Below are 20895 nucleotides of genomic sequence, written 5' to 3'. Positions count from 1 at the left end.
ACTGTGGGGCTTGGTGGCTGGCCTAGATGTGGCCAGCCAGTCTTGTGTGGCCAGCAGCCAGCCCACGGCTGTGTGGCTGGGCTGCAAGGCGACCAAAGGCCAGCCCACAAGGTGGCCATGTTCAGGCCTGTGGGCGGCCAGCCCAAGGCACACAGGACAGGCCAGGCAAACGGAGCCGGGCAGCAGGCTGGCCAGCCAGGCGGCACGAGCAACGGGCAGCAGGTCACGGGCAGCAGCCGAGACTTATCGGGCAGCCCCCAGATCTGGCGGGCAGTCTTCTGTCCAAGGGTAAGGCATTGCAGGCCACCAGGCAGCCACAGGAAAGCGAGGTAAGCAGCAGCAGCACAAGAAAAGCAGCAGCCAGAAAAAAGCTGGCTGCCAGGTTAAGCACCGCCAAGAAAACAAAAAAAAAAGGGGGAAGCATGGAAAAAGAAAGCATTGTTTTTTTTTTAAGGTTTGTTTTTATTTTATTTTTTTTAAATCGATGTTTGCTATTTTAAAAAAAAAGAGCCAAGATTAGCACGCTGTTTTTTTTTTTTAAAGAAACAGGTAGTTTTTTTTTAATGCCCAAAAAAAAAACACCTACCTTCCCGAAGCCAATGGCGCACGTGGGGGTCCCTTACCTGGTCGCCTGTGCTATGGACGTGGGAAGGACTGTCGATGGCACTTGTGAAGGGCTGTTGGAGTCGACCAAGGCTGTCAACGGTTGCAAGGATTGTCGGGGCTCGATGGGGCTTGTGGCAGCCCACATGGGGACTGTACCTTGCTGATGGGCACCCCTTTGGGGTGAGGAAGCCCAAGTTTTTGGGGCTGTTTCCCATGCAACCATGCATGATGTGTGCATGCACTCATGCAGATGCAGGGCAGTCTAGCAAAGCCGCACATGCCACAGCCATCCGTGTTACCCGAGGTCTACCACATGTAGGTTGTCTGGAGAGAGGCGTACAATCGTCAGTGGGCTGCCCTACAGCAGCAAGTGATGGCGACATGTTTTTCTATGATCTTTCTTTAGATTCTTTTCTCTCCAAGATGTCTAGGTTGTGTACGAGACTTTGTGGTGTACTTGCGAGGTTCGGATGCACGTGCTTCGTTCTATCTCAATTTTGGACCAGCGTGTTATGAGGTATGTGTTTGTTTTTTCACATGCAAGGAACATGCAAGATATAGTTTAACAATAAAAGCACAATGTTGTACCATGTTATGCAAGTACACATGTTTGTTGTTGGGTACACATTGGAGTTTTTACTCGAAGAACTTTATGGACACACACACACACAAGTTCGTCATGGACTTGTACCATGCAAGACACAGACCTAATACCCTACAGATATGGGAATGACCATTGTTTTCATTGTTGGGATTTGATAGGCAAGACTTATCTACATATATAAGATTGAGGAATAGTTGACCACACATTGCCACTGTGGCTACACGGATATTTAATAGAGGGCATCTAGATTAAGTTTACATGTTGGGATTCATTGTCAAATTGCATGACAAGACGGTTATGCGACAATACCCAATACGTACCTTTTCAACCTTACAGTCCTTAAGGTTTTGATGGTCCTCTAGCTTTATGTCCATAGCAAGAGTGTACAAATATTCACACTATTCCAAGTATACCCGCCTATTCTTATACCAAGACGATTGAATCATGGTTATTCAAGAACTTGCGCTATGTGCATAAGTTTTTGGAAGCAAGTTTTGGTTTCCAAGATTTTCTGGGTTTAGACAGATGCTATGACTGGGACGCTAGTCAAGGTTGTTCTCCTTGTGTACACAGATGTTGTCTAATCCCTAGACTGAGTTATGATCACTAGTCTCGTCTGGAGTTCTTCCTTTCGAGAACTTGTTTCAGTTTGTGGCACATGGTCAGCCATTGGCATTTATTGTTTCTGATAGATCGCGACAGATCCACAAACTGGTGTTTTGTAGTAATTGTAGCACGGGTATGAAGTGTATCATGGTGGTATGGGATGCCATGATCCATCGCATGTTACAGGGCTACACTAGATCGTCAAGACTTCATTCGGACTCTGCGCCTACAAACACAAGGCTATCTCAACATTTTTGAGGGATAGATACTTTACTTTTGATACAGATAGTTATGATAGATGCTAGCTTGAGTCATAACCAAGTCTGTTGGAACAGTTGTTTCTTTCATGTGCAAGGTACTCATAGACTTTCCGAGGTTTGTTTGGGAAGCAAGGTTGGGTCAGGTACGCGTACACTTGGATGTGAGGCGTTCTAGACGTACGTACGGAACATTAAGGGCGTGTGCTAATTTTTTTTTCCACGTGTAAGATGGCTGCAGTTTTTTTTTCAATCTGCAGGTCGGCGTCGTCTCTTTAATGCTGAGCGTTGGTGGTCATTTTTTTGGGGCTGGGCTGGGCTCATTAGCCTTTATTATTTATAAGGCATGGCCCAAATAAAGGGCCAAACTTAAAGTAGAAAAAAACAAAAAAAAAACGAGTTCGGTGGGCTGCAAAAAACGGGCCCAATTAAAAAACGAAAAAATAAACGGGAGAAAGAAAAAAAAACGGGAAAAAAATGAAAAAAAAAAACAACGCGCAGATGCAGCCAGCAGCGCGCAGACTATTGAGCGCACACACACACACTCAGCAAGGCTGCAAGCAATCTCTCTCTCTCTCTCTCTCTCTCTCTCTCTCTCTCTCTCTCTCACACACACACACACACACACACAAACATGTCACACACACACACACACGACTGAAGGTTGAATAAGCTCTCTCTCTCTCTCTCTCTCTCTCTCTCTCTCTCTCTCTCTCTCTCCATATACCTCTACATTATACACTGTCAACATGAAAATTCAACCTTTTTATTTGACATTCACATGACATTGAAGAGCTCATAGCCTCATTGTAAAACCCCCCCACCCCCCCCACACACACACACACACACAGTGACAAGCGTGTACACATACACATCCAAATTCCAAAATAACACAGTGCACACCTCTCTCTCTCTCTCTCTCTCTCTCTCTCTGTGTGTGCCATGGGCAAGAAACGACATGCCTATTGGAAGCTTCACACACTCCAAGATGATGAGAAGAGCAACCAATGGAGATGCCGGTATTGTGGAGGTGACTTCAAAAGTTCAGTTACTCGCCTCATCTCTCATGTATCGGGTCTCGGTGGCAATGGCATTTCAGCTTGCAAATCTGTGCCACGCGACATAGCAAATAAGGTGATAGCCGAGCAAAATTTGAAGGCTTCATAGGGTGCAGCCATGGCAGCTGAAGACGAGAGTTTGTTGGATCCTCTTCCTCCTCGAGCTGCATTTGTTAATCCAACGGCTGCTACAGGATCCTCTAGTGCCTCGATTGCAATGGGGCAGTCTAGTAGAAAGAGGGCAAGAGTAGAGGAGAGCATTATGGAGGAAGGTGCAGGTTCCGACATGCATTGTGATAGTTCTTCTAAACAGCAGACCACTCTCCCATCTCGCATCTTTAGCACCACATGGGTAAAGGAGCGGCAAAGGGTTGCCGAGATAGAGATTGCACGCACACTTATACAATGCAATATCTCCTTCAATGTGCTTTGCACGGACCAATGGAAGAAGATGGTTCAAGCAATAGCCGCTGTGGGTTCGTGCGAGGATTGGCACGGGGTCGAATACAAACAAATGAGGACACGCATGCTAGATGAGGAGAAAGCCAGGATAGATGTGGCGCTGCAACCAATACAGGACAGCTGGAGAAAGTTCGGATGCACCATCTTGTCTGATGGATGGGCCGACATCCGAAGGCGCCACATGATAAACATTCTTGTATCATCATGTTTTGGCACCTATTTCTTGCGTGCGGTGGATGCTGGTAAGGCAGGTGAGAGTGTTACAGCTGAATTTATATATCAGCACATTAGGCAAGCCATCATAGAGGTGGGTCCAGAAAATGTTGTACAGGTGGTCACTGACAATGCCTCCAACTGTAGGAGGATGGGAGAGTTGGTAGAAGGTGAGTTCCCAAGCATTGTGTGGACTCCATGTGCTGCACATTGCTTGGATTTATTAATGGAGGATGTGGGGAAGCTTACTTGGGTGCAGCCAGTGTTGGCGGATGCCAATCGCATCACCACCTTTTTCAGAAAAAAACACAAAGCATTGGCGCTCTTTCGCAGCAAAAACCCCAGGCTTGATATGGTACGGCCTTCCAAGACTCGATTCGCTTATGCATACATGGTCTTGGAGCGTTTGCAGAGGCTCCATGATCCTCTACAAGCCACTGTGGTTGATCCAGCTTGGAAAGATCCACGACATTGCAATTCAGAGCCTACAAAGTATGTCCAACGTAAGATCTTGGACGAGAATTTTTGGGAGGAGACAGCAAAGATTGTCAAGTTGCTGAAGCCGCTCTTCTTTCTCTTGCGCATGACAGACATGGAGGGATCTACCATGGGTCTCCTCTACCACATGTTTAGGAGGATGCGGCTAGAGATTAGCCAGTCCACAGTGGTGTCTCAAGACAGGTAAGCCATTATCAAGTGCACGTCACATGTTTATCGCACCAATCATTTTAAATTGCTCTTATTATAACTTTGGTCTTGACTCTTTTTTCCTCTCTAGAATTAGAGAACTGAATCAAATTATAGAGACGCCTTGGGAGTACATGTCTCGCCCAATTCATGGCATGGCTGCACTCCTTCATCCTCTTTATCGAAAGGATGAGACCATAAGCAATCCAGAGCTTCTTACCATGCGCGACATGTACTTGGAGGCAACCTATCCTCAGGAGCAGCAGTCAGAGGTAAACAACTCCATGGTATCCTACATGCATAGCTTGGGTGCCGCTTTTAGCAGAACCTCATGCAACAAGGAAGACGAGGCAAAGGCCCCGATTAACTGGTGGTTGATTTATGGTTATCAATCATTCCAACTCCAACAAGTGGCATTGCGCGTCCTCTCTCAAGTGAGTGACAATAACTCCCTAAATGGAAAACGATGTGTGATAATAAATAGGTTTTGATTACTTTAAAACTTTTATTACTTGTAGGATTGTTCAGCTAGTGCGTGTGAGCGTAATTGGAGTGCCTACTCTCTTATTCATACAAAGATCCGCAATAAACTCAAGACCAGCCAGTTGGAACGCTTGGTTTATTGCCGAGCCAATCTTCGATTGGTTCAAAATCTTAAGAAACTTGAGCATCCTATGCAGGTGACTGATTGTGTCATAGAGTCTAGACATTAGTATATACAAGTAACAATATTATGATGCATGCAGCTGCCAGCATGGTGCGCATGCCATGGTCACAGACAATTCGCATTGAACATGTTTATTGTTGTTGACAGGTTGATCCTCTATCTCTGGAGCACGTTGCTACCGCAGAAGAGGCGCAGACCGCATTGAGAAACGAGCAGGAGGAGATAATTCGCATGTTGCACAGAGAGCTAGAGAGTATAGACCGCAGGGTGACTCGGGCTTCTTCCAGGGCGTACGACATTGAGCCCAGTGGTGATGCGCATGTTGTGCAGTCGAGCGGGCGAGGTAGACGAGGCGCTAGGCGCGGGACTCGTCGAGGACGAGGACGAGGACGACGCACATCTACCACATCACATGCGGAGACATCGACAGTAGCTACAGAGGAGATGCTAGATGATCATGAGAGAGTACCCTATGTAGAGCCTGAGTATGATTCTGATGGGAATGTCCTTACCGATGGAGACGTCCCATCTGATTCAGCTTCATCATCAGGTGTTGATGATGATGAGTAGCCTTTGCAGGACCTAGGTTGACCGGGGCACTTTTTACTCTCTTTAGGAGAGGTTTTTTCCCTCGTGTCCTTTGTATCGGTTTCTTTACTTGTAGCGCTTTGCGCATGCTCAGAGTTTCCGTAATCATGATTTTACCTTATGTTCATTTGTATCCTTCTTGAATCTCTACTCTTTCAATGTTCAATGTTTAAAGTTTAAACCATTCAAAGTTTATGTTTCATGAATGACATTCAATGATATGTACTAGTGGATCTAATTTATATATATATTATATTGACGTACTTTACGTACTTTTGCTCGAAGACCGTACTGTACCGCGTACCGTACTCGTACCGTACCGTACGTACCGTACGTATGGACCTACCTTGTTGGGAAGTTAGACTTCCAAGGTGACGAAGGACAGATTTATGATCTTTTCTAGAAGATCGGTTCTTCTCTTATTTGGGAAAAGACTACTGTTGTGTTCCACTTGGTTCAGGCTTCAGTAGTAGGTTCTGGGTTTTCCCAGTTTTGTGGTTTTTCTAGACTAGATTTCTAGAGGACATCAAGATGAAAGCATGGTAGTCAAATGGAAGATACTTCTGGTTTCGGGATAACTCTTTAGGACAGTGGTTGCTTACCTTTGGTACTAGTAGCATTGTCAACTTCGAGTTACCCAGATGATCCATTTGCTCCGGATTCGGCTTTTGTGACTAGGAATTGACGCTCATGTCATGTTACTTGGCAGGTCGATCTCTTAGTCGGATTGTCCTTGAGACTATTGGTTTCGACCAATAGAGGGTGTTTCTCTAGTGTTGCGAGTGACAACTTCTCCTTGAGCTCAAGAGAGCTCTTTTGAGGAAGGGGAGTATGTCATGTGCACGCTAGGGGCAGGCAGATTGACGAGCTAGAGTATGATATGTTGTGGGCGGACATGTGCTTTTTGGTCCGCTATTGATAGTGTGTGCTTTTTGGGTGTTCCTTCCCTATTTATTGGGGGGAGGGGTACCATTTGGGCACACACCGACGGATGGAGCACAGGAGTGCAGAGCGCATGGAGCAAGAGCACCATCGCGCAGGAGGCCGTCGTCCTTGGGGGACCACCCCGGGTGGCAGAGTACAACGGATGAAGACAATGGTAGGGCACTCATGAGAGCATGACGCTCTAGCTCGTGGCTCGGTGGGGACAGCCAAGTTTGTGAGCCTTGCTCACGGCTGTCATGGTTGGGTGGCGAGTATGCCTGCACCTAGATATGTTTCTTCCACTTTGCCTTCTAGGGTTTGGGTTTGTTGCTTTGTCTTGCTTTTCATGGCTGTTTTGCAGGTTTCCTTCTCGGAGAGATCTCGGGATTTGACAACGCGTTTCATTCCATCTGAATGAAATGAAACGTTTCATTGGAATGAAACGCGTTTCTTTCATGCTGCCTGGGAAAACCTACGTTTTTCAACGTTTTCTATCCAAAGAGCACGTTTTTCGAAAAAAAACGTCTACAAACGACTGGGAAACTGATTGAAGGAGCTCCTGCCTTGCACAAATCAGCTCCTGCCTTGCCATATCAAGGACTCTAGTCTTTGGGGCTATCAAGCTCCTATAGTTTACTATTTGTCATCATTCATGCATGATTGCATCTATCAAGCTTCAGCATGCTTTACTTTGTGTACTGCAGACTTCAGTTTACTTTTTTTGTATCAGCTCAAGATTCAAACTTTTTGTGATCACTTTGAGTGCCATTATTGATGATGAAATCCAGATCTTGATTCTTGATGTTGCCAGTTTATTTATGCCAATTGGTCAGTGACTCAGCTGGGTGCCCACTGTAACTGGGTCACCTAGATTCTTTAGTTTTAGCGCTTGTAAACATGTTTTAATGTGTAAATGATGCATGTTTAATATTGTTTTGCATGGAAGGCAACATATTTTAAACATATTATAAACCTGTATATAAATTTTGAGGCCTGTACCCCCCTTTTTGTATGAAACGTTTTTGAAACTTCTGGAAAATGAATGAAACGTTTATGAAACATGTTTCATGAAACGTCTGGCAACTATACACACAGGATCCAGACACCTGCAGGAGGGCGTGGGAATAGACTCCGTTGGACACCCACACGCGTAATAGCACAACTTAATATCACAATTTGAAATGGACAACTTAATAACAACTGGAATTTGAAATGAAATGTAATGAAATAGATGGACACAAGCACTAGGGCCGGAACAGGCCGACCCCCCCCTCTCAATATATGATATATTATTGGGAGTATTTAACAAATACCAAGAACCAGATGATGTCCATGTACAAATGAATACAGTACGAAACAAAAGGCTCGAAGTAGATGTTCGAAGCAGAGCGACCACTTGAGTGGTCAGTCTCTACGGTCCTGTGCCTTCACTGGACTCCGCGGAGAGCGCCCCACTGGTGTTCCACGACCACGCACAAACAGGCGCTCCCGTACTAACGCCTGGCTCTCCCGGTCTCAGCACCTTTGGACCGTGGTTCTCCAAGAGCTTGGACTACCCGGCACCAAACGGGTGTTGCCATAGAGAGAATTCCTTATCAGATTTATCACAAAGTTCTTAACTTAAATCTGAATTCACTTACTTGTAGCTTGCAGATGGAAGACCAATACCCGGATGTGTCTGTCTGTGTGCAGCTACGAGTGGAGGACACCAAGACACAGCAGCCTGTCAAAGAGAAGGAGGAGGAGCTGCCTGTGTTGAAGGTGTAGCCCCCTTGAAGAAGGGAGATGCCGCCTTTGGAAAGGAGGCGCAACCACCTACAAAGGAGTTCCACCATGTGCTGTGCAGGACACAGCTGCCTGCTGTGGAGGAGGAGGAGGCATAGCCGCCTATGGAGAGGATAAGCAGCCCGCAGGAGATGGAGAAGTAGCTGCCTATATGCAGAGTACAGCCGTCGGCCGCCTAGGTGTAGGAGCACAGCTGCTGGAGACGTCAAGGGATACAACCATTCGTCGAAGGGATGTGGCTATTGGATGAAGAGGTACATCCTTTGGCGAAGAGTCGCAACCAGTCGAGGACAGGAGTTCCCTTGGCTGGTTACTCTTTGCATCTCCAACAGGAATCAGCAATGAAGAGAGAATCTGATACACACATACGTCACAATCGTGATATTCCCTCCCATTTAAAATAAAACCCATGTGTCAAATGATAGACATCCGTTTGTCAAAGAACTCCTGAAGAAGATTAGGGTACTGCTGCATTTCTTCATCTGTTTGCCAAGTGGAGTCAGACTCATCCAAATCCATCCACTTCACAAGAAATTCTGTAATCACTTTCTTCTTGTTTCCTTCTGTCGTACGTTAAGAATTACTTCTGGAACAAGGATAATATGGTCATCTTCAATTTCTGGTACATATGAAGATAAGTCTGGAACAGGCGAATCTCCATGAGCATACTGCTTGAGCCAAGAAATGTGATGCTGTGGTAGGCAGCGCAGCCTGTATGGCTGCCTGACTGTGGATGCACACACAGCAGCCTTGTTGAGGGGAGATGGAGGCGCCTGCAGTAGACAGGCGCAGCCTGCTGGACAGAGTTGAAGCAGCTGCCTTGTTGAGAGGTGTAACACCTGGCTGCAGCCTACGCAGCTGCCTGCTGTGTAGTGGTGTCATGTGCACAGTGTGTATCTACCGTGTGCTATACGCATGCAAGACTAGTTTCGAGGCTTGGGGAAGCTTGGAACTAGGCAAGCTGATTGATGAGCTGAGTTAGGGAAATACTAACGGGCGGGCACCCAAGTATGGACGGGCAGGCACCCAAGTGTGGACGCCTGATGACCGGCCAAGAGCCTATAAAAGGGTGGCCAAGGTTAGTTATTGTATTATAGAGAGTCTCGCGAGTTTGTGAGAGCTCTATGGTCTTGGAGCCTGGATCTAGTGCAGACGTGCACCTGCTTTACGCAGCCGAGGCCGGCAGCAGTCTCATGGCCCGCGAGGGCAGCTTCGTGGCGGTATGGGACGTCGCGAGGAGGAGATTGGTCGGTACGTCAACCTAGTTAGCTCAGCTCGTGGCTCGGTGGGGACAGCCAAGACTGTGGGCTTGCCCACGGCTGTCATGGTTGGGAGGTGAGGCAGGCCTGCACCCCCCTTGCTTGTTTGTTTGTTCGTTTGTTTGCAGGATTCGAGTTTCGAACCAAGATCAATCACAAGGGGATCCGTGGGGATTTGACAGTGGTATCAGAGCATACCTCGTGAACGAGCAAGTCGGTAGGTAGAGAAGAAGAGGTCAAAGAACGGTATGTGTTAAAAAGCTTGCTGTTTTTTCTGTGCATACTGCAGTTTTCAGATTTAGTATGTGTTTTTCTTCATCAAAGACACCCATGTTGATGGGAGATGGTAGTGTAGTAAGGGTCGTTGCTTTGCAAAGAAGAGAGAGAGTTGTTGGTGCAGTCGCATGAACTGCAGGGAGAGAAACAGAAAAAGTACGATGCTTTTTGGCGCATGAGAGAGAGAGCGAGCGAAGTGTTGGTTGACACGTTGCTGGCGGGTGTGCGTACTGGCCGCAAGAGGCCCTGTCGGCAGGCGCCTAAGGCCGTGTAGGATTCGTAGCCGGGCAGCCAGGCGCTTAAGGCCGTGTAGGATTCGTAGCCGGGCAGCCAGGCGCCTAGGCTTACGCCAGGCAGGCCAACGCTCACGCCAGGCAGGCCAACGCTCACGCCAGGCAGGCCCACGCCCACAACAGGCAGGCCAGCGCCTAGGCCAGGCCAGGCCGGCGCTTATGCCACGATGCCCAGTCCATACAGGCGCGCAGGCGCATGTTGGCGCAAGAAAGCACAGACGTCAGCAGCAGCACACCGGCGGGCTATTCCAGGAGGAGGAAAAAATTAAAAAAAACAAGGAAAGCACGTTTTTTTTTAAGCTTTCATTTTTTTTTAAGTTTAAAATTTTTAAGTTTTAAAAGCGTCCTCCTCTAAGGTTTCCAAGATGTTTTATTTTTTTTAAGACAATAGAATATATATATATATATATATATATATATATATATATATATATATATATATATTAGTCAAGAAAAAAAAACACAAAAGCAAAGCAAAAGCTAAGCCTAGCTTTTGGAGATTTTTTGGCTTTTGGGAAACCTTTGCCCTCAAGTGGGCTTCTTGCCACACATCTCTCCAGTTCTCAAGTTTTCAAGCTCTCAAGCTCTCAAGTTCGCTCGCACTTTTGTTGTGCAAAGATCGAATTTTCTCTCCACGTCCCCTCTTCACGATGTCGACCCAAGAATCAGAGTTGGAGCCCCTTGTGGAACGCGAAGGCTTGCCAGCTACGGAAGGTACCGATGCCGATCTTTTTGACGATTTTGTGTCAAAATCAGATTTCCAAGAGTTCAAAGTAGCTCTCGAAGCTTCTTCGACGGAACGTCAGGCACAAATCGCAGCCCAGATGCAAGCTTTGCAGAACTCCATCGCTCTATTGACCACTACCCTCTCTACTTTCTCGGGTATGGATACCTTGGCTTCAGCTTTAGGCCCCAATATTACTCCGGAACCGTTCGGGGGCGAGCAAAAGCAATGCACCAAGGAGATCGTGGACACTTGGCTACATAAGTGGCAAGTTCACTTTCAGTTTCATCCATATGATGACGGAAAGAAGATCCAATTAGTAGCAGGTTTCCTGTCCGGCAAAGCTTTGCTTTGGTGGAAGGAACTCAACCCTAAGCCAACGACTTGGGCACAATTTGAAGACGTTTTCAAGAAAGAATTCCTCAAGAAAGAGGATGATTACGATGTTGTTGCTCGGTTTTCAGCTTTGACTATGACCCGCAGCACCTCACTTATGAGGTCTACCTCCAGAAGTTTCGTGACTTGCAGATGAAAGCTACAAAGATGGATCCCACTACTCTTTTGGGGTTTTTCGTAGCTGGTTTACCAGACTCGTACCGATTACAGGTTAAAAATAACAAATGTAAAACATTGGACGAGGCCATTCATTCAGCTTGTATCTATGATGATACGATGGTCTCTTCCAAGTCGAAACCCGTTACCGAGCAGGGGAACAAGCATAAAAGAAAGTTCTCCGCACCTATGGCTAACACGTCAGAAGAAAAGTCTTCGGACCAACCTTCGAAGAATTCAAGTTCGACACCAGCGAAGAAGAAACGACTCCTTAGGGCTTTAAAGCTCAAGAAGGAAGGACGTTGTTTTATCTGCGAAGAAAAAGGACACATGCGTAACGAGTGCCCGAAGCAAAAGGGTACCAAGACAAACGCAGGACCCAAGCCAAAGGCATCTAACCAGTTGTCTCTAACAAGTACATCAATTACTGTACTTTCTCGCCCTAGCACTTGTTCTGATTGTCTGTTCAATTCTAAAGTATTTGGCTTACATGATCTTCTCCGAGTTTATGGAAAAGTGAATGGCCATAAGATTCACATTCTTTTAGACCCTGGCAGTTCGCATAACTTTGTTAACTACAAACTTGTGCAGAAATTGAGTCTTGATACGACACTCAGCGACCATACTTATGAGGTACGCCTACCTGCGGGAAAGCAAGTTTGGGATCACAAGGTGGAGATGCTTCCAATCCAGATTCAGGACTACAAAGATACTCTGGAATGCTATGTTATGCATCTGGAAAATGTAGACTTGTTATTAAGAATTGAGTGGTTTAAGACTCTTGACGTCCAGATAGATTGGTCTAGTCATATTTTTTCTTTTCAGCATAGGGACACCAAGTATAGTATTTTAGGTGATTGTACCCATCCCTCTCAGGGACCTCTTGTAAATACAATTGATTTTGGAAATATAATGGATTCTTCTTTGTATACCGCTTTCCATTGTGTATTGATTCCACTTTCTTCTTTTCTCATCCCTTCCATGGATGTGAATGAATTAAGTGTATTTGAAAGCAAAGAATTACAGAAGATACTTGATTCGTTTCAAGATGTATTTCCTAAGGAACTGCCATCGGGTTTACCACCTGAACGGGTAGTAGATCATCGTATTGACTTGATCCCTGGTGCTCATCCTGTCAGTATTCCACCTTACAGGATGAGCCAAGCTGAGGAAGATGAGTTGGCTAAACAACTCGAAGATTATTTGATGATGGGTCAGATCCGTCCAAGTAAATCACCTTGGGGTGCACCTGTGTTGCTTAGGAGAAAGAAGGACAATACTTGGAGAATGTGTATAGATTACAAGAGATTGAACAAGCTGACCATTAAGAACCGTTATCCTCTCCCTAGATCAGATGACCTGATTGACCGGTTAGCAGGAGCGAAATATTTCACCAAGACAGATTTACGTACTGGCTATCACTAGATACGTATTCATGAAAGGCATGTCGAAAGAACCGCCTTTTGGACTAGGTATGGCTATTACGAGTTTCCAACCACTTTCCAGCAAATGATAAACGATCTTTTTCGTGAACATTTGGGAAAATTTGTGGTGGTGTTCCTGGATGATATTTTGATATATAGTCGTACTCTCGAGGATCATGTCAGGCAACTCACAATTGTCTTATCTATTTTAAGACAGAATCGACTATATGCTAAGTTAAGTAAATGTGAGTTCTTTATGACCAACATCATTTACTTGGGACACAAGATCACTAGAGATGGATTGAGCATTGACTATGACCGAGTTCAGAAGATTTTGGACTGGCCTATACCACGAACAGTGAAACAACTTCGTTCTTTTCTCGGTTTTGTTGTTTTTCTTCGAAAATCTGTACGGGAGTACTCTCAGCTCACACTACCGATGACCGACTTATTGAAAGGTCGTGGACGTAAGTCAAATCAGCCTATCACTTGGAATAACGATTTGGATATGGCCTTCAGACTTTTGAAAGATAAAAGTCAAGGAAGCACCTATCTTAGTATTACCTAATCCTAGTCGGCCTTATATTCTTGAAACTGATGCCATTGACTATGCTATCGGGGCTGCTTTATTTCAGGATGGTCACCGGTTGCTTTTGAAAGTAAAAAGCTAGACGACACTCAATCTCGTTGGCCAACCCTTAAGAAGGAGCTTTATGCTGTGATTCATGCTCTCAAGGTTTGGAGCCATTATTTATATGGCTCCAAGTTTGTGGTATTGACTGATCATCAGTCAATCAAGTATGTGTGTGATGCGGATGATTTGAGAGGCAGGAAAGCTCGTTGGGCAGAGTTAATGCAAGATTTTGATTTTGAGATCCGTTATCGGGAAGGGTCCATGAATAGTATTGCAGATGCGCTTAGTCGGATTAGAGAGGTGAATTCTTTGTCGTTCACCGAGATTTCTGCTGACTTATTTCAGTCATTGAGAGGGCTTTGCAGGACTAATAGTTATTTTGGTCCATTTTGGCAGAAGATCCAAGACGGGAGCTCATTGATTGACCAAGACTCGATGACTGAGCAGTCTACTATTCAGGCTGCAGGAGGCCAGTGGATGATTCGGAATGGTTTGCTATTCCGTAATGACAAAATTTGTGTACCACAGATCCCGGACATTAGGTCCAAGATTCTTAAGGAGTGTCACGACGCCCCTTCTGCTGGACACCCTGGGGTACACAGGACACTATCATTAGTAAAACACACTTTTTATTGGCCAAAGATAAAAGGGTATGTAGAAGATTATGTTCTCAAATGTCAGATTTGTCAGGCAAATAAAGCTGAACGCATTAGACAGGCTGGGTTGTTGCATCCTTTGCAAATCCCAGGTAATAAATGGGAAAGTATTTCTATGGATTTTATTACCGGGTTACCAAGAACACATGAAGGCCATGATTCTATTTGGGTTGTGGTAGATCGCTTGACAAAAATGGCTAGATTTTTACCGACCCGGAAGACTATTACAGCTACGCAATTAGCTCGGCAGTTTATTGAGCAATTATTTAGACTGTACGGGTTACCGCAGGACATAGTCAGTGATAGGGACTCTAAGTTTACGAGTGATTTTTGGAAACTTGTTTTGAGAAGTTCGAAACAACTTTCAATTTGAGTTCCTCTGATCATCCTCAATCTGATGGCCAGACTGAAAGAGTGAATCAGATTTTGGAGGATATGCTTCGAGCATATGTATCCAAAAGACAGAGTTCATGGGAGGATTATCTTCCTATGTTAGAATTTGCATATAACAGTACTAAGCATACGAGTAGTACAGGTTTTAGTCCTTTCATGCTTATGTATGGTTTTCAACCAAGATCACCTGTTACAGTAGGATTCTCAGGACTTCAGCATGATGCAGCACGTAATTTTTTGCAAGATATGCAGGAAATGTTGCAAGTTGCAAAGGAATCTATTAGAAGTGCTCAAGACCGAGACAGATTTTATTCTAATAGACATCGTTCACCTAGAGAGTTCTCTGAAGGAACGATGGAGTATTTGCGAGTTCCGAAAGATTTTGAGACTTTACGGACAGGTAGATCTCCGAAATTATCCCCTAGATACTGTGGACCATTTCGTATTACACGACGAATTGGTTCAGTTGCATATGAATTGGATTTGCCTTCTCATGTGAAAGTTCATCCTGTATTTCATGTCAGTAGACTTAAGGAAGTATTGGGTGGAGCAGATCAGTTAGTTACTCCTCAAGAAATTATAGATGTCGAGGACATGACATTTGTTCTGCACGAACCTGAAAAGATTCTTGGATTTTGTGAACGAAGATTGCATAATACGCTTATCACGGAATACAAGATCAAGTGGAAGGATCGTGTTGAGGAGGACGCTACATGGGAGACATTGACTACTCTTCAAAGAGATTACCCTGACTTTTTAGTGAGCTCAGGAGTGAGCTCTTAGAGGAAGGGGAGTATGTCATGTGCACAGTGTGTATCTACCGTGTGCTATACGCATGCAAGACTAGTTTCGAGGCTTGGGGAAGCTTGGAACTAGGCAGGCTGATTGATGAGCTGAGTTAGGGAAATACTAACGGGCGGGCACCCAAGTATGGACGGGCGGGTACCCAAGTGTGGACGCCCGATGACCGGCCAAGAGCCTATAAAAGGGTGGCCAAGGTTAGTTATTGTATTATAGAGAGTCTCGCGAGTTTGTGAGAGCTCTATGGTCTTGGAGCCTGGATCTAGTGCAGATGTGCACCTGCTTTACGCAGCCGAGGCCGGCAGCAGTCTCGTGGCCCGCGAGCTTCGTGGCGGTATGGGACGTCGCGAGGAGGAGATTGGTCGGTACGTCAACCTAGTTAGCTCAGCTCATGGCTCGGTGGGGACAGCCAAGACTGTGGGCTTGCCCACGACTGTCATGGTTGGGAGGTGAGTCAGGCCTGCACCCCCCTTGCTTGTTTGTTTTGTTCGTTTGTTTGCAGGATTCGAGTTTCGAACCAAGATCAATCACGAGGGGATCCGTGGGGATTTGACACGTGGGCAGCCCACAGGATAACCAGTGCAGCCACCAGTAGAGGGTACAACCGCCAATAGAGGGTACAGCCGCCAGCAGAGGGGTTGCAGAAGCGCAACCTGATGAGAGGAGGAGGCGCAGCAGTTCTGAAGTGGAGGAGGCGCCAGTATGCAGAACACAGCCACGTACATAAGCCACAGTCGCCTACTGTGAGAGGAGCACCCGCTTGCAAGAGGGGGCAGCCTGTCGGTGAACAAGCGCACAACCTGAAGCGGACCAGATGATTGTCGCTTTCTTTCTCTCTACGATAGAGGTGGTGGCTCCTTTCTTGTAAGGTTGGAGTGGAGTAAACGATTAGAATTGGCTGGCTCCCCACGTTTACATGTGGGCGGCCAGCTTCATGGTGGTGTGGGTAGGTGACCATGCACCCACCCCCACACACACACATGTGGCTCCCCACCTTGGCCCCTAAGTGGGTGCCCAAAGGGGGTGCCCACTTTTAAGTGAATGTGAACATACAAGCTTATAAAATGAAAGGTTAGAAAATAAACTATTAAACGAACATGTGCAATACACTTACCACCTGTTCACATGCAACAAAACTCGTCAGAAGACAGAGCAAACTTCACGACTCACTGGCAGGTCCCCGCTCAGTGAGTGACACGTCAAACAGGCAAACACAAAAATACAAGTCATGCGAAAACAGTTTCAAATGTGCAAAACATGAGTGCATGTGCAAATAGTATCATGGACATATCTCCCGTTAATGGAACAAAGTACAAAATATCTGTCGGGCACAAAAATGACACGACGTAAAACATAAATCCTGGTCTTCCTATGGAGTGACAGTCCCATAGATAAGACACAATTCCAGGCACGAGTCTCCCTATGGAGTGACAGTCCCATAGGTAAGACACGGCATAAATACTGGCTCTTCCATGGCGTGACAATCCCATGGATAGAACACAGTCCAGGTCATACAAGCAAAAAATACTGGCCTCTTCACATGAGACACCGGCCTGGCCTCAAGTGAACAAGACAAAAACTGGAGATGGACCAAATGGTCGGCCAATTGGTGACAGCGTAGAGATGGCCATTCAGTGCTGGCATTGGATTTCGTCGCCTTCCTCTCCTTGGCTACCACGTGGCAGCCAATATCCCACATGGTGGGTTCCGGTCTTCACGGCCCTTCTATAAGGGGCATTCCGCCCCGTGGTCTCCCTCATCCCCCACTTATAGTGGATAACTGGGATTTGGGGGTGGTGAGACCCTTCGGCCAGGCTAGGCCTCTTCCATCTATCCTCTTCTACACTGTTGATGGTGCTCCTCGGCAGCTCTCCACGTTTCTCATATGGTATCAAAGCCTGCTCGGCTTCGTTCGGGCGTCTCATTCTGGGGGGGTGTTGGCATTGGATTTCATCGCCTTCCTCTCCTACACTACCACATGGCAGCCAATATCCCACATGGTGGGTTCTGGTCTTCATGGCCCTGCATTCCGCCCCATGGTCTCCCTCATGTTGGAATGTTGGCAATTTCGAGCGTGTGATCTATGGCTAGAAGGTGCCTCAGATTATCCCATAAGTGGAAGCATGGGAAGTTGAAGAGCCATATATAGGCTAGAGTGGCACCTTGTCATAATCATCTCCTCTGGCCGGTGTTTTGGGAGGCAGCTCACCAGGAGATGGGAGCCCGGTGGAGGGATGCTGTAGTGCCCGTTGGGGGTGTTCGTGGTGCTCAATGGTGATACGTCTCCTACATGCGTTAGTCTTTCGCTGCGCATTCTGACACCTCATCCCCCACTTATAGTGGATAACCAGGATTTGGGGGTGGGGAGACCCTTCGGCCAGGGTAGGCCTCTTCTGTCCGTCCTCTTCCGCACTGTTGGCGATGCTCTTGGGCGCTCTGCATTTTTGATATTCAGCAGAGCAGCACTTTGGTTCTCTAGTCATACAGCTCTTCAAGGTGGGGAAAGAAAAAATGATGGAATCGTGGGCCTCTTGAGAGCTGGCCGACTCCCTTAAAGGCATCCCATGGTGTCTCACCAAAATCCAACCAAGTCCTGAATGTTGGGTTAGCTAGACATACGCGCAAGTCCCACAACGTCTCACCGAAACCTACCCATATACTGAACGTTGGGTTAGACAAAGGCACAAGTCCCACAGTGTCTCACCAAAACTCAACCAAATCCATATGAATCTGCATCATAACCAGTAATGCTGGGAATTCAGTCCAAACCTGGTAACAGCTCCCAGCCTCCCAAAAACAAAGAGTTGTTCACTGCTTAGGCAAGAAAACCTCGCAGTGGGACTAAACTGACCTTGATGGAATGGCTAGAGAAAGATCTAGAAGGCATACCTTCGGAAAAAACCGTTCTACTTCAAAACAAAAACCTATGTTACATGCACACTAGCTCCCAGCCAATGGCACAATTTATGTCACATTAGGTCTCCAATGCATGTGTCATTGTACTGAGGCAGTATACAAGAGAGTTATAAGCCATTGTATGCCTAATTGTATAAAGAGACAGGACCATTGAGTGAACTGGCCCGGAGGGATGCACTACGGTAGTGTAGGTGATAAAGGCACTAGACAGAAACAATGGCCTATGAGAGGCACAGACTGGGAAAAGTTTGGGCATAGGACGGCAATGTGCAAGTTTGGGCCTGTTTGGAGAGCTTTGAACAGCCCTAAAGCAGCCCCAACCAGTCGTCCAAGGCCCGGACAGGGATGAGCATGTAAAAGGGCCCAAAGTGGGCCAGCTCTAAGAATCATTCCCCCTTTTAGGGATCCATACAGCAGCTTTTATTATCGCTTCTGCCAAATAATCTGACATTGGCATAAGTGAAACAAGGCTTAGACAGCACATTTTTCAGACCAAAATCCGGAAAGAAAATTTGGGGTGTTGTTCTTCAAACATTTCACATAATCATGTTGCACCCAGATCACACTCCAAACCAGCAGGCTCCTCACCCCAAGGAGGGCATGCAGAGTATTCGCTTTGCTTTCAAAAATATAGAAAATTGCAAGCCTCTACTTTTAAGAATTGGCAGTTGATAAACATCAGGCAAGTGTTTAAAAAAGTAATTAAAAACATTTACGAGACAAATTTTTTTAAAAGCAAGATTTGCAAATTAATCATAAAATTTTGGGAGAATTGCACACTGATAACAACCGGATTGAAGAAAGCTCCACCAGCATAACGTGGTTGTCCTGACATATGTCCAGAATCCTGGCAAATACAGAACAGGAAGAGAACAACCATTAACAAAGACTTCGCTACATGGCAAGACAAGCACCAACAGTAGTCTTCCTGGACCCTCAAGAAACTACAAAACATAGTTAATCACATACCAAAACACTTTCCTTCAGACCCAAAAATTTACCCTTGTGAAACCACAGAAAAACATGCTAAAACACGTGCCAAAACAAATGCCTTCGGGCCTAAACCCACCCTCAGGGGACTGCAGAAAGATGTCAAAACAAATTCCTTCTGATTCACATCAGAACACGAGCTCAGATCAAAGTGGTGGATCGCATGCCAAAACACATACGATCAGACCTAAACACTTACCCTCATGAAACCTAATCACATGCCTTCTGACCTGACTGCCATGAAACCTCAAAATGCAGGCTGATTCACATGCCAGAACACGAGCTAAGGTGAAACTCAAAAAACATGGTGAATCGCATGCCAAGACCCGACCCAAAAAACTTGCCCTCATGGAGCCGCAGAGAAACAAGGTGAATCACTTGCCAAAACGCATGGCTTCTGACTTAAGAATGCAATCGAGGGTCGATTAGCGTACCGCGAAGGGATTCACTTCTTCTTCATCGAAAGGGTTGGCGTCGTAAGCCATGGCTTCGCGGCAGAGCTCAAATCTGTGCCAAAATTAGGGTTTCAGCTCTCTCTGTGTTGTTGCCTTAGCAAAAAGCGCTGGATTGAACAAGCTCCACTTCAAACTTCCTTTCCACTACTCCTCGTACATTTCCTTTAGATATGAGACCAGTTAATTATTATCTATGGTTTGTGGGTACGTCCCAACATGGGATCTTTCACCCTTAAAAGCTTTAAGAGCTCATGAAAATCTTTTTAATTAATTTTAACATCTCTCTTACACCATCTCAATTCTAATGTTGAGCTCTAGAGCCTTGGTCCAGTTTTTGTATCGAGAGAAAGGGTGCTCAACACTTGGAGTAGATTCTTAAGAGGTAAGGAGGCACACGCGCTACTGCTAAGCTATAGCCCAGGAGGCACTTTGGGTACGTTTCTTAAAACTTCCAATAGTTGAAATTCTAAAATAATACACCACCTTCGTTAAAGACTATTAATTTGTACATACTGTATGTTAAGCTGAGTATACAAAGTTTACAGCTCGATCGCATATGGAGGAATGCAAAATTAGCCAATGTAGCTATTAGCTACTAATCGCATCATGGAGGAATGCAAAATTAGCCAATGTAGCTAATATGAGCTACTTATCTCATGGGAAGTATATGCACTAGATGATGAGCTATTGGCTGCAAGAAAAACAAGCTTGAATTTTGTGATAGTAAATGGGCAGGGAGGAATGCAAAATTAGCCAATGTAGCTGTGAATGGGAAGTATATGCACTAGATTTTGTAATGGTAATTTAAATTCCATGGTTAGTACATCTTAGATGTGTAGAAAATCAATCTATTTATTGTAAAGATACTGCATAAGGCACTAAGGCTATTTTTATAAGAGCAAAGACCAACTTTGGATGTTTAAGCTATTATTTGCTCCAAAGGTCGAATTTAGAAATACAATATTTAAATACCCATTATGAGGGAAACGGGACCACTCATGTTGGGGGGGGGACTGTACTCAATGCTTTTGTCTTGTTCTTTCGTTTTTATTTTTTAATCAAGTA

At 45.7% G+C, this 20895-nt stretch overlaps 2 protein-coding genes across 2 annotated transcripts in view; one reads left to right on the top strand and one right to left on the bottom strand.

Moving 5' to 3' along the window:
- The window catches only part of LOC147605974 (secretory carrier-associated membrane protein 1-like), a 46664-nt gene extending 26654 nt beyond the window's left edge, over positions 1 to 20010 (bottom strand). Inside the window, exons 1-2 of the mRNA XM_086792331.1 lie at positions 19810 to 20010; positions 19176 to 19232 (exon numbers count right to left, since the gene is read on the bottom strand). Of these exons, the coding sequence (XP_086648457.1) occupies positions 19176 to 19232; positions 19810 to 19860 (108 nt within the window). The 5' untranslated portion in view covers positions 19861 to 20010. The remainder of the gene's footprint in view (positions 1 to 19175; positions 19233 to 19809) is intronic.
- On the top strand, positions 3250 to 6088 carry LOC147605975 (uncharacterized). The gene is made up of 4 exons (XM_086792545.1): positions 3250 to 4417; positions 4488 to 4927; positions 5012 to 5173; positions 5308 to 6088. The coding sequence occupies exons 1-4, from the start codon at positions 3250 to 3252 to the stop codon at positions 5728 to 5730; spliced, it is 2193 nt and encodes a 730-aa protein (XP_086648671.1). The 3' UTR covers positions 5731 to 6088.
- Positions 20011 to 20895: the final 885 nt, after the last annotated feature.

Source organism: Cibotium barometz, chromosome 58 (assembly GCF_041138505.1).
Source record: "Cibotium barometz isolate CiBa-2024 chromosome 58, ASM4113850v1, whole genome shotgun sequence".
Taxonomy (NCBI): Eukaryota; Viridiplantae; Streptophyta; class Polypodiopsida; order Cyatheales; family Cibotiaceae; genus Cibotium; species Cibotium barometz.
Note: the sequence above shows the minus strand (reverse complement) of the source record. Positions and strands in the feature narration are given on the sequence as shown.